The sequence below is a fragment of the Artemia franciscana genome, chromosome 11, assembly GCF_032884065.1.
Source record: "Artemia franciscana chromosome 11, ASM3288406v1, whole genome shotgun sequence".
Classification (NCBI taxonomy): Eukaryota; Metazoa; Arthropoda; class Branchiopoda; order Anostraca; family Artemiidae; genus Artemia; species Artemia franciscana.
This window is the reverse complement of record NC_088873.1, coordinates 46,950,667-46,965,639: the sequence shown is the minus strand read 5'-3', so window position 1 is coordinate 46,965,639 and position 14,973 is coordinate 46,950,667. Positions and strand designations below refer to the sequence as shown.

Genomic DNA, 14,973 nt, shown 5'->3' with positions numbered 1-14,973 from the left:
TCCTAAATTTTTCTTGGCTACCATTCGCATTATTCAGTTGTTCTTCACTGCAAAACTTTACATTTTTATGGCACTTGGTCAAACAATTCGTGGTAACGAACTGTAGTAAGGAGCGACCCAGCTCATTAGTAAACGAAACTCTAAAAAACGGAATTTTGATGCTAAAATATACATCAAAAGAATTGGATTTTCATGCTGATTTTAAATATATAAGTTTCATCAACTTTAGTCTTTGTCATCAAAAGTTACGAGCCTGAGAAAATTTGCTTTATTTTGGAAAACAGGGGGAAAAATCCCGTAAAAGTCATAGAATCTTAAATCACACCATCGCATTTGGCGTATCAGAGAACCCTATAGCAAAAATTTCAAGCTTCTATCTACAAAAATGTGGAATTTCGTATTTTTTGCCTGAAGACAAATCACGGGTGCGTGTTTATTTGTTTGTTTGTTTTTTTTTCCCAGGGGTCATCGTATCGACCAAGTAGTCCTAGAATGTCGCAAGAGGGCTCATTCTAACGAAAATGAAAAGTTCTAGTGCCATTTTTTAAATGACCAAAAATTGGAGGGCACCTAGGCCCCCTCCCACGCTCATTTTTCTCCAAAGTCAACGGATCAAAATTTTGAGATAGCCATTTTGTTCCACATAGTCGAAAACCACAATAACTATGTCTTTGGGAATGACTTACTCCCCCAGAGTCCCTGGGGGAGGGGCTGCAAGTTACAAACTTTGACCAGTGTTTACATACAATAATGGTTATTGGGAAGCGTACAGACGTTAAAAATTAAAAGTTATAGTTGCCATTTTATGTAACCAAAAAATTGGAGGGCAACTAGGCCTCCTTCCCCACCCCTTATTTCTCAAAATCGTCTGATCAAAACTAAGAGAAAGCCATTTAGCCAAAAAAGGAATTAATATGCAAATTCCATTTTAATAATCTGTTAATCTGATTCAATACAAAAAATTCAATAAGATTGGACAAGTCTTATGGTGGAGAGCCAAAATCAAACATGCATTAATTCAAAAACGTTCAGAAATTAAATGAAAAAAACTAGTTTTTTTTTTAACTGTAAGTAAGGAGCGACATTAAAACTTAAAACGAACAGAAATTATTCAGTATTTTGAATAGGTTCTCCCCTCTTTAACGCCTCGCTCTTTACGCTAAGGCTTTTAATTGTTTTAATAAGTAGAATTGTGGCAAAGAGTCAAACTTTAGCGTAAAGAGCGAGACGTTGAAGAGGGGACAACTCATTTCATATACTGAATAATTTCTGTTCGTTTTAAGTTTTAATGTCGCTCCTTACTTACAGTTAAAAAAAGCTAGTTTTTTATGGCACTTGGTATTAACCAAGTGACATATAGCAGTCGCCAATTCTGTCGGTGTGTCGGTCCCGGTTTTGCTACTTTAGGCACTTCCAGGTAGGCTAGGACGATGAAATTTGGCAAGCGTATCAGGGACCGGACCAGATTAAATTAGAAATAGTCGTTTTCCCGATTTGACCATCTGGGGGGGAGTAGGGGCCGGTTAATTCGAAAAAAATAGAAAAAATGAAGTATTTTTAACTTATGAGCGGGTGATTGGATCTTAATGAAATTTGATGTTTGGAATGATATTGTGTCTCAGAGCTCTTATTTTAAATTCCGACTGGTTCTGATGACATTGGGGCGAGTTGGAGGGGGGAAACCTAAAATCTTGGAAAACACTTAGAGTAGAGGGATCGGGATGAAACTTGATGGGAAAAATAAGCGCAAGTCCCAGATACATGATTGACATAATCGGAACTGATTTGCTCTCTTTGGGGTAGTTGGGGGGGGGGAGTAATTCTTAAAAATTAGAAAAATGAGGTATTTTCAACTTACGAACGGGTGATCGGATCTCAATGAAATTTGATGTTTAGAAGGATATCGTGTCTTAGAGCTCTTATTTTAAATCCCGACCGGATCTGGTGATGGGGGCGGGGAATTGGGAGGGGGAAACCTAAAACTTGGAAAACACTTAGAGTGGAGGGATCGGGATGAAACATGGTGGGAAAAATAAAAACAAGTCCTAGATAGATGATTGACATAAACGGAACGGATCCGCTCTCTTTTGGGTAGTTGGGGGGGTATTTCTGAAAAAAAGAGGTATTTTTAACTTACGAACGGGTGATCGGATCTCAATGAAATTTGATATTTAGAAGGATATCGTGGCTCAGAGCTCTTTTTTTAAACCCGACCGGATCTGGTGACATTGGGGGGGGGGAGTTGGGAGGGAGAAACCTAAAAATTGGAAAACACCTCCAACGAGTGGAGGGATCGGGATGAAACTTGGTGGGAAAAAAACACGAGTCCTAGATACATGATTGACATAACCAGAACGGATCCGCTTTCTTTGGGGTAGTTGGGGGGGGGGTTAATTCTGAAAAATTAGAAAAAATGAGGTATTTTTAACTTACGAACGGGTGATTGGATCTCCATGAAATTTGATTTTTAGAAGGATATCGTGTCTCAAAGCTCTTATTTTAAATCCTGACCGGATCTGGTGACATTGGGGGAAGTTTGGGGTGGGGAGACCTAAAATGATGGGAAACGCTTAGATTGGAGGGATTTGGATGAAACTTGGTTGAAAAAATAAGCAGAAGTCTTCCATACGTGATTTGCATAATTGGAACGGATCTGCTCAATTGCGGGGGGGGGGGGTAATTCTGAAAAATAAGAAAAATGACGTATTCTTAACTTACGAAGGAGTGATCGGATCTTCATGAAACTTCATATTTAGAAGGACCTCGTAACTCCGATATCTTATTTTAAATCTCAACCGGATCAAGCGTAATTGGGGGGGGGGGGCAGTTGGGTGGACCGGAAATCTTAGAAAATACTTAAAGCGGTAAGATCAGGATGAAACTGGATGGGAAGAATAGAAACCTGTCTAAGATACGTGACTGACATAACTGGACCGGGTCTGCTCTCTTTGGTGGAATTGGGGGGGGGGTGTAATTTTGAAAATTGAGGTATTTGTAACTTACGAAAGGGTGACCAGATCTTAATGAAATTTGATATTTAGAAGGATCTTGTGCTTTGAAGTTCTAATTTCTAATTCCGACCAGATCCTGTGACATTCGGGGGAGTTGGAGGGGGGAACCGGAATTCTTGGAAAACATGAAAATTGGAGTATTTATATCTTACGAATAGATGATCGGATCGTAATAAAATTTGATTTTTAGAAGGAATTCATGTCTCAGAGCTCTTATTTCAAATCCCGACCAGATCTTTTGACATTGTGGGAATTTGGAGGGGGAAATCTTGGAAAAACACTTGGAGTGTAGGAATCGGGATGAAGCTTGGTGGATAGAATAAACAAATGTCCTTGATACATGATTGACAGAATCGTACTGGATTCGCTCTCTTTGGGAGAGTTGGGGGGAGGGGTTCAGTGATTTGGCGAGTTCGGTGCTTCTGGACGTGCTAGGGCGATGAAAATTGGTAGGCGTGTCAGGGAGCTGCACAATTTGACTTGATAAAGTCGTTTTCCCAGATTCGACAATCTGGGGGGCAAAAGGGAGAGGAAAAATTAGAAAAAATTAGGTATTTATAACTTACGAGTGGGTGATCGGATCTTAATGAATTTTGATATTTAGAAGGACTTTGTGACTCAGAGCTCTTATTTTAAATCTTGACCGGCATTAAGCCTCTTATTTTCCGTTTTAAATCAATCTATTGATTCATAGAATTTTGTTAGACCTCATACCATATGATCTCTTGGCTCTTAGCTCTTCTCGCCTCGTCACAAGTGCCATATGAGCTCTTAGCTCTTGTTTTCATTTAATATCAACCAAGTGACATATAGCAATCGCAAATTCTGTCGGTCTGTCGGTCCCGGTTTTGCTACTTTAGGCACTTCCAGGTAAGCTAGGACGATGAAATTTGGCAGGCGTATCAAGAACCAGATCAGATTAAATTAGAAATAGTCGTTTTTGCAATTTGACCATATGTAGGAGGAGTGGGGGGGCCCGTCAATTCGGAAAAAATGGAAAAATTGAAGTATTTTTAACTTACGAACAGTTGATCATATCTTAATGAAATTTGATGTTTGGAAGGACATTGTGTCTCAGAGCTGTTATTTTAATCTCGACCGGATCTGGTGACATTGGGGGGAGCTGGGAGGGGGAAACCTAAAATCTTGGAAAACACTTAGAGTGGAGGAATCGGGATGTAACTTGGCGGGAAAAATAAGCACAAGTCCTAGATACATGATGGACTTAACCGGAACGGATCCGCTCTCTATGGGGTAGTTGGGGGGGGGGATAATTCTGAAAAATTAGAAAAAATGAGGGATTTTAATTTTCGAACGGGTGATCGGATCTCAATGAAATTTGATATTTAGAAGAATATCCTGTCTCAAAGCTCTTATTTTAAGTCCCGACTGGATCTGGTGACATTGGGGGGAGTTTGGGGTAAGGGAACCTAAAATCATGGAAAACACTTAGATTAGAGGGATCGGGATGAAACTCGGTGGGAAAAATAAGCAGAAGTCTTAGATACGTGATTTACATAATTGGAACGGGTCCGCTCTATTGTGGGTGGGGGGTAATTCTGAAAATTAAAAAAAATGACGTATTTTTAACTTACGAAGGAGCGATCGGATCTTCATGAAACTTCATATTTAGAAGGACCTCGTATCTCAGATTTCTTTTTTAAATCTCAACCGGATTCAGCGTCATCGTGGGGGGGGGGGCAGTTGGGGGTGACCGGAAATATTAGAAAATACTTAAAGCGGAGAGATCAGGATGAAACTGGATGGGAAGAATAAAAACCTGTCTAAGATACGTGACTGACATAACCGGACCGGATCTGCTCTCTCTGGTGGAGTTGGGGAGGGGGGGGGGTAATTTTGAAAATTGAGGTATTTGTAACTTACGAAAGGGTGACCAGATCTCAATAAAATTTGATATTTAGAAGAATCTTGTGCTTTAAAGCCCTAATTTTAAATTCCGACCAGATCCTTTGACATTGGGGAGAGTTGGAGGGGGAAATCGGAATTCTTGAAAAACGTGAAAACTGGGGTATTTTTATCTTACGAATAGGTGATCGGATCGTAATGAAATTTGATATTTAGAAGGAATTCTCACAGGTCTTATTTCAAATCCCGGCAAGATCTTTTGACATTGGGGGGAGCTGTAGGGGGAAATCTTGGAAAACACTTGGAGTGGAGGGATCGGGATGAAGCTTGGTGGATAGAATAAGTAAATGTCCTTGATATGTGATTGACGTAACCGTACTGAATTCGCTCTCTTTGGGGGAATTGGGGGGAGGGGTTCAGTGATTTGGTGAGTTTGGTGCTTCTGGACGTGCTAGGACGATGAAAATTGGTAGGCGTGTCAGGGAGCTGCACAAATTGACTTGATAAAGTCGTTTTCCCAGATTCGACCATCTGGGGCGCTAAAGGGAGAGGAAAAATTAGAAAAAATGAGGTATTTATACTTACGAGTGGGTAATCGGATCTTAATGAATTTTGATATTAAGAAAGACATCGTGACTCAGAGCTCTTGTTTTAAATCCTGACCGGCATTAAGCCTCTGATTTTCCTTTTAAATCAATCTATTGATTCTTAGATTTTTTTTTTTTTAGAGCTCATACCATATGAGCTCTTGGCTCTTAGCTCTTCTTGCCTCGTCACAAGTGCCATAGGAGCTCTTAGCTCTTTTTCTTATTAAATAAACAAAACAAGTTTTTTCAACTGAAAGTAAGGACTCTTTCTCTCAACTCTTCTTTTTAAAAGAGTAAAAAACTTTAGCGTAAAGAGCAGGGCGTTGATGAGGAAGCAGCCCCTTTCATATACGAAGTAATTTCTGTTCGTTTTAAGTTTTAATGTCGCTCCTTACTTTCAGTTAAAAAACTTGTTTTTTTATTTAATTTCTGAACGTTTTTGAATCAATTCATGTTTTGACTTTGGTTCTCCGCAGAGGAACAACTAAAATGAAATTTACATATTTACTTTTTTGGCTAAATAGCTTTTTCATAGTTTTGATCGAATGATTTTGAGAAAAATGGAGCGGGGGAGGAAGCTTAGTTGCCCCCCAGTTTTCTGGTTACTTAAAAAGGTAATTAGAACTTTTAATTTTTTACGAATGTTTTTATTACATTCTTTACATTAAAGCTTAAATTTTATCCCAATTCATAAAGAATGAGCCCTGAATCACAAAAGCCGTAAAATAAATAGCTGAAATTACCAAAATATTTTAGCGTAAAGAGCGAGAAATTAGGAAGAGGTGAGCCCCTCATATGCGTAATAATTTCTGTTCATTTTAAGTTTTAATGCTGCTCCTTACTTCTAGTTGAAAAAACTCTTTCATAATTATTTTTTCATTGCTTTTTTTTTAAATAATGCAAGAAATTTCTGCGCTCCCTTCAAGGGAATTTTCTTCTCCCATGACAAATTCCTCGATGGAAAGTTCCCCCAACATACCCCCCTCTTCTCAGCCCCTCCCCCAACCAAAAAATCCCCCTGAAAACGTCTGTACACTTCCCAATAACCATTACTATGTGTAAGCACTGGCCAACGTTTGTAACTTGTAGCCCCTCCCACAGAGACTGTGGGGGAGTAAGTCGTCCCCAAAGACATAGTTATAAGGTTTTTCAACTACGCTGAATAAAATGGCTATCTCAGAATTTTGATCCGTTGACTTTGGAAAAATAATTAGCGTGGGAGGGGGCTTTGGTGCCCTCCCATTTTTGGTCACTTAAAAAGGGCACTAGAAATTTTAATTTCCGTTATAATGAACCGTCTTGCAACATTCTAGGACCACTGGGTCAATACGATCACCCCTGGAAAAAAAAACAAAACAAAACAAATAAGCACGCATCCGTGATCTGTCATTTGGAAAAAATACAAAATTCTACATTTTTGTAGATAGGAGCTTGAAACTTCTACAATAGGGTTTTCTGATACGCTGAATCTGATGGTGTGAGATTCTATGACCTTTAGGGGGTGTTTCCCCCTATTTTCTAAAATAAGGTAAAATTTCTCAGGCTCGTAACTTTTGATAGGTAAAACTAAACTTAATGAAACTTATATATTTAAAATCACCATTAAAATGCAATTCGTTTGACGTGGCTATTGGTATCAAAATTCCATTTTTTAGAGTTTTGGTTACCATTGAGCCGGGTCGCTCCATACTACAGTTCGTTACCACGAACTGTTTGATTCCTCAAGAAGTGCCCTTGACTGAATAGCCTTCCCTCTCCTCTGAACATAATTTAAGACAGAAATACTGTGAATTATCTTCTTTATATATTTATACACGATACATTATGATTATAAATAATATTACTTATATTTATTAGGAGATATGATATGCCATACGATATACGATACATTGTATATATATACAATGCGATATTACGATCAGAGAGAAACTGTTAAAGTTTCATGTGTAAATTACAAATTTTACTTGCTCCCCTCTCCCCTATACAAATATCCTTGAAAGTTTTAACTCGATTTCCCAGCCCTTTGAAAAAATAGGGTATGGTTGTCAAAATTGATTATAAATTTGGAAATTCTCGTTTACGAAGAATAAGGACAACCCCTCCCCCTCTATTATTCACTTGAACTCTCTATTTATATGCACGCGTAAAATAATCTAGTTTCATTTCTAAATTAAATAATTTCAATTAAGATAAATTTGTCAAAAAGCACATATGTATGAGTATTAGCTTTTAAATGGGCAATAAACCATCTCATATGACCTTCCAGTAACTTGCTAATACAGACAAAAAACAAGGAGATATGATAGCCACCCGTTGTAAAAAAAGATTTCCTTGAACTTTTACCGAGGAGTTAATATATTCTCAATATTTTACTTCTGACCGACAGAGTAAATGCCTCAAGTTAGGTTCAAGTCCATGGCTCCAAAACTCAATAAGACAATTCAATAAAAAATAGTAAGATTTTCCCAACTGAAAGTACGGAGTAACAAACATAAAACGAACTGAAAATGTTCAGTCTATAAGCTGAAAAATCTCCATATGTTTCTCATTAACAAATACTATACATATACGATGAACTAATTGCATTACTTAAATCCTTTACTGCAGGGGCTCGCAGGGGTCATATCACCACCAAAGACATAGTTATCGGACCTTTCAACTAAACAGAACCAAATGGCTATCTTAAAATTTTGATCAGACGTCATTGGGAAAAAAGGGACGTGGGAGGAAGGCTAGCTTCTCTCCGATGTTTTTAGTCACTAAAAAGGGTAGTACAACTTTTATCCTAATCTTCTAGAATCATAGCTTTAATAAAAGAATAAATAAAAAACAACAACAAATAAACGCACATCCTTGGATCTTCTAGCAAAAATGAAAAATTCCACATTTTTGTAAAGAAGAGCTTAAAACCTCTATAATTGGGATATCCTATATTCTAAATCTGGTTGTATGATTTTCAAGTAAATTACTTTGATTTTTTGGGTTTGAAAATCATTCAAATTTTCTCTGGCTCTTAGCATTTGATTGGCAACATTAAATTTAGTGAATTTTGCATATTCAGAATCATCATAAAAAGTCAAGTCTTTTGATACATTAATTTTCTATCAGAATTCCTTCTTTTTACAATTTAGGTTACTATTCGACTGAATCACTACTTACTTACAGTTTGTTACCACGAACTGTTTGATCTGATGGTATACTGTAAGAGCCAGCAGGGCTTATTAATTAATTTTAGACTGATACTGACAGCGTATTAATGTATAAAAATAAACGGATTTCTTATATACTCAGGTTTCCTGTATATTTACCCATCGTTACTAATTATATTAACTAAGATAGGCAAACTGCCAAGGCTCCACGACTCGGTAGACATTTTGAAAAAGCAAGGATTCCTTGAAAAATTTCAAGGAGTCTTAATTTGAAATGAAGATCCTTCTTGAATTTTGCGAAATGTAGTGTTTAGAGATATTTTTATACTCTCTCTTTCTCTATATTTATATTTATATATATTATATTTATATATATATTATATATATATATATATATATATATATATATATATATATATATATATATATATATATATATATATATATATATATATATATATATTATATATATATATATATATATATATATATATATATATATATATATATATATATATATATATATATATATATATATATATATATATAAAATAATTTCTGTTTTCTGTTTGTTTCAAGTTTTAATGTCGCTCCTTACTTTCAGTTGAAAAAACTTGTTTTTGTATTTAGTAAATAAAAAAGCCCCACTTCATGGAGATGCAGTTCCTTCTCCAAGGCACTGTGCATAAATTTACCATGTAAATTTATTTACCTTGTCCGCGGGAGCTGCCCCATTTGCTTGATTTTGAAACATGCATACAAAGATGAAGCAAAACAAAAATGTAGACATAGAATAGACACTGAGCAATCCTTTGGGCGAACGACGTTTCAAATATTACAGAAGTTTCTGGGTAATCAAAAAGTGTTTGGCGATTTAAAACAATATTGATGAAACTAAAGTATGTTTTTGCACCTAAGCTGGGCCTATTTTTAAGAGGGCGCCTGTTGGAAGGGGAGACTAATTACCCCATAGACTCTGAAAGCTATTTTTTTGGAATTTTACTCTTAAAATCAAAAACGAACAAAAATAATCTCACTTTTGATTTAAAGAAAAACTTATTTTCTACCATTGTTTAGAAAAAAAAATCATAGAAAATCCTTAAGAAAACTTTTGGGTCCTATTAACATTGTCAATTTAGAAGTTTAAACTAGGTGAAGGTTGTGGGCTATATTATATGTAAGGAATTTTGAAAATGTGCTCAGGAACTGATATTTTCAAAAAGCAAGTTGTATTTTCCTGGTCAAACTACAATTTACAAGAAAGAGTTCAAGAGAGTAAACATGTTTAACTTCAGCAAACCGTACAGGCGTACAAACACGTACAAAACTGGCAGTGACAGGCGTACTAAAGCGTACTAAAATAAAAGTAAGAGCAAAACATTAATTTGCCAATCTGATATTATAGAGGAAAATTATCGAAAGATTCTGGTGTCTTATCTGTCATTACAGTTGTCTAAACTTATTTACAGTGTCCGCGGGTTTGCAATTTTCAAAAATCATCCGCAAAAAAATCACGGGATACATCACGTGTTGTAGAAGTGTGCCATACGTGGTAAGTGAAATATGATGCGGAAGATGAAGGCCACGCGTGGTGGAACATGTGACAATCCAAGTTGTACACCAGGGGATGGATGTTGGGGAACCCTGCATTTTCCTCTTCACAAATCGTTAAATATGAGCAATTTTAAAGATCATTTCAAACACATTTCTATGTACCTAACTCGACGTTTTAGACATTGATATGACACCTACTACTGTTAATAGTGTAGCTAGATGAGGCTATATTGCCCTGTCCTAACAGGCACGGCTATTTTGGCTTTCTTTAAGAAATAAATAATAAAACTGCTGCAATGTGGTGACCTCTGTAAACAGACCTTAAACTGTTAGATATATTTAAATAGCCAGTTAAGATATAAAAATAATAGCTAGCTTATTATAATAATTCTTGAGTTACCATACCCATTGTGGTAATCAGTCATCTGGATTACGTTTGAAAAGTATGAGATAGATCCTTTTGTTTTTGGTACAGCAATATATTGCTAAGCTGGATTATCAGGAAAAAGAACTATTTTATTATTAGTTTAGTTAACATTTAAGAAAATTAAAGTTACAGATATATTTCAGCAGTTTCTGCTTTTATCTTGTCTTTTTCGATTATATTTCAAAGCAAGAAAGCAAATGTTCTAATATATAAAAAATAGTAGTTTACTAGTAAATTTCTAGCGGGGCGGTGTCCAGGTAATTTTCCAAAATTAGGTGGAACTTGGCTTACAACTGATGACCCTTTAATCATATGAACACCATTTTTGACAAGGAACGATTTCTGTTTGTGGTGGTGGGGGCGGTAGGGGGACTGTTCAAATTGAAAAATAAACCACAAAGTTTTATGAACGATTAGGATAAAAGAAAATATAGTTTGATTCACTACAAGTACATATACTGGATTGCCTTTGGCAGGGAGTGGGGCGAAATTAAATATCTGATAATTTTAATAAGAAGTGCCCAAATATTCTAAAAAATAAGGATTCCAGGGAGATGGGCTAGGTGCGTTCCCACCCCCTTCCGCGCCTATGCCTGATTCACTATATTTTGATGTGTGCCATATTGAAGAATGCTTTGATCTCATACACAATACGATAAATAACTGAGATACAGAGAAAATGAGGGGGAGGAGAAATCAGAGAAGGGAGGGTAAACGTATCAAGTTCATATTATTGACTTACCAATAAAGTGAACATACCAGTCGATGTTTTTTTTTTATGCTGAAATTCCTTCAATCGCAAATTAAAATTTAAGCACTTTTTGACCTAACCTAACATACCTAAAATAACCTTATTATAAATTATTTTGGCACCGAGAAAATATAGTATTATTTTGTTGAAAACGACCGAGAGAACGGCGCTGAAAAAACGTAGTATTATTTTGTCAAAACCGATCGATAACTCATACTTTAATTGAAAATTCGTCATTTTTAGAAGCTTAAACAGTGCTTAAATTGGAATTTGCGATAGAAGTGATTATTATATTTGTAAAGAAAATAAAAAAAAGGCATCAAGTGGTATATTCACTTTATTGGTAAGTCAATAATATGAACTGTGATACGTTTACCGAGGGGAGATCACAAGACCGATATATGGTCGCTGATATGCAGTAAAGATGTTCCTATACTAAACATACATCGGCTCAGATTTATGGAAAAATTTAGTTAGATTCAATACAAGTACACATATTGGATTGCCTTTGGCGGCGAGTGGTGCGAGATTAAAAATCTGATTATTTCAATAAGAAGGGATGTTCTAAAAAAAAAAGGTTTCCAGGGAGATGGGCTAGGTGCGTCCCCACCCTCCGTCAATGCCTGATTCACTATATTTTGATGTGTGCCATATTAAAGAATACTTTGGTCTCATACGCAATACGATACATAATTAAGATACAGAGAAAATGAAGGGGAGGAGAAACTAGATAGGGGAGATCACTGTAAAGACCAATATATGGTCGCTAACATGCAGTAAAGATGTTTTTATACAATACATACCTTGGCTCAGAATTGTAGAATACTATCTCTTTTTCAATATATGTTTCTCATGTCATTTATGCACGCATAAGTCAACCCCCCCCCCCACCCCAGAAATCGAAAATTTTGCTTTTAAAACGAGCTCAAGATATAAAAATGGATTATACTTTTCATTAAGACGTGAAACTTTCCACACACACAAAAATTTACATATATACTAAAATATGGCCAAAAGTTTATGTTTTATGTTCAAACTTGCTCTTTATTAATTAAATATTCTACCTGTTTTATATTTTCCTTTCGTTTTAATTCTAAATAAAAAGGTGTAGTTTTGTCTAAAAAAACATTTCCAGTTTGTTATTATTTCATTCTAATTTATTATTTTCCCCGTAATTTAAGTCTTACCTGCGAAGGATATCCTGAAAATATACAAAAACAAAACAATGAAATGATTTATCCTCATGGTCCTCATTCAGAATTCCATATTATCCAAGAGGAATTTCCTGCTCAAACTCATGAGGGATAACTGAAGATGCTGGAATCAGAACTGGCAAGACATAAGATCCTCTCAGAGGAACCGCCGCTGGTTTCCACGGCGTCGCGACATTGCAAAGAGACACTTGAAGGGTTAAGCGGCTTCAGTCCATCTGGACTTTGTTAAGTGTGTAACTCGTATCAAGTGGAGAGTGACGAAGCAACCTAAAAAGAAAAGAAGATGTACATTCCAGTAAAGAATGAACACGGTTCATAGGGTTAATTTTCAAAAATTATAACATATCAAGTTCAAATGTCAAGAGAATTACCAATAGGAGGAAAAAGGGATTATATCCCACTTTCTTTGCCCAGAAATTAAGAAAAATTTAACCTGTAAATACAATATTTTACGTATTTAAATTTCTTTTTAATGAATGATCTACCCTTAAAATAGTTTGAATTTCTCGGCCGTCAATATAAGCATTGGGTCCAACTTTAATAAGTATCCTTGGATGTTACCATTACAGAAGACGGGGAAAGGATATGCTTTTCCAAAAGGTTTACCATAGATCCTCCTGAAATTCCAGAGGATCCAGGAGTCCTAGAAGATTTATTATCGTAAATTAATTCTGAAATGATTTCAGGTGATGGAAGGCACACCTTGGGATGGTCCTCCACGAAATATTAAGAAGTTAGTTATGCTCCCAGAAAAAAGCACATGGGCCAAGGTTCGTAATATTTTTTAAGGAGTATATGGGAGTCCCCCTCTAATCACTATGAGTATGGTACATACTATGTCGTAAACTAAGACGAATAAAAACAAACTAAATAGTAGCTTCTCTGGAGTTAACAATCAACTTATTTAAACCATAATACAGCAGCTTTAACTTGCATTAAAAATAAAAAGCCTATGTATCATGAGATTTATTATTTTCAGGTTTATTCACTCAACGAGCCAGATTACAATATTACTTAGACTTTTTCCTAGAGCGCGATCTAAACATGCTTAAAAATTTGTCCTTCTAATTCTCATAGGCTTTAAAAAAAGGATATATATGCATTAAAATAAGCTTTAAAATACCCACATACTTTTGCCTTTTTACTTTTACTTTTGCTTTTACTTTTTGCCTTTTACTTTTACTTTTTGCCTTTTTACTTTTTACTTTTCACTTTTACCACATACTTTTTGCCACAGAAATTTGCCTTTAAGAATAAATTATAATAATAATATACTTTGTGTTTCGATCTAAGTCTATTTTTAGAAGTTATAGGCTATTGTATTTCATAGTAAGGTGCAGGATTGTCTCTTACTAGGTTGCTAGCTACCACCGCGACCCGGATTTTGTTACAATGAGCTACGGTCCGCCTTTTACTAGGTTGCTGCTACAGCTGCAGCTATGATTTTTCTTTTCAAAAGATGGTTGTGTTATATTATAATTCAAAAGAAAATTTTGTTACTTCATCATCTATATTTATTTTAATACTTTAATCACTATGGGCTAGAGTTAATTCTTAATTGTGAATATTTTGCAGTTTGCAGTTAAATAAAATTATTTTATTTAACATTTTCAGCAATTATTCTAGTTTTAAACTAGCTACCACTGTAACCCGGATTACGAACAGGAAACAGCCTATGGCTTTTTCTTATTTAGAAATGTAAGAGACCTTCAATGGTTCAATGATATACCTTCTCACTTCTCACGCGGGAGAAAGAGGTTTAATTGTCTGTCCAGGAATACTTTTAATATTTTGAATTAGAAGCAAAAAAAAAAAAAAAAAAAACACTTGTTTTAGTTACATCCTGGCTAAAATAACGAAGATAATGTGAATGAACCACAGGGTTCAGTTCCTTTGGGCTTGATTTAATTCTTTACTATATAAAACCTTTATATAAAACATTTAGTTTACTATGGGCTAGAATTCGTTCTTTATTATAGTTGAAATATAAGCGTGTATTAATATATCATTCATTTATTACGTTATATATGGTTATAACCTATATAAAGATATACTAGCTATTGGGGTGACGCTTCGCGCCATCCCGACACCTAGTTGGTTGGGGCGCTTCGCGCCCCTCAAGCCCCCCCGTGCGCGTAAGTCGTTACGCGCCATATTAGTTACGCGCCATTGTAGTTGTGTCCCTATGTCCCACCTGTGAATATAGATATATATATATATATATATATATATATATATATATATATATATATATATATATATATATATATATATATATATATATATATATATATATATATATATATATATATATATATATATATATATATATGTTTTTAACTACGTAAAACTTGCGAATATACAACATTCTTTGCTGTCCCATTGTCTGTGCATATAAATAGATTGTCAGGTTT

The 14,973-nt window shown here is 35.4% G+C and overlaps 1 protein-coding gene across 1 annotated transcript in view; it reads right to left on the bottom strand.

The window, feature by feature from the left end:
• LOC136033310 (chondroitin sulfate proteoglycan 4-like) overlaps positions 1 to 12,690 on the bottom strand; it is a gene marked incomplete in the record, with an annotated part of 437,436 nt that extends 424,746 nt beyond the window's left edge. Inside the window, 1 exon segment of the mRNA XM_065714084.1 lies at positions 12,533 to 12,690. Within this exon segment, the coding sequence (XP_065570156.1) occupies positions 12,533 to 12,599 (67 nt within the window).
• Between the last annotated feature and the right edge of the window lie 2,283 nt (positions 12,691 to 14,973).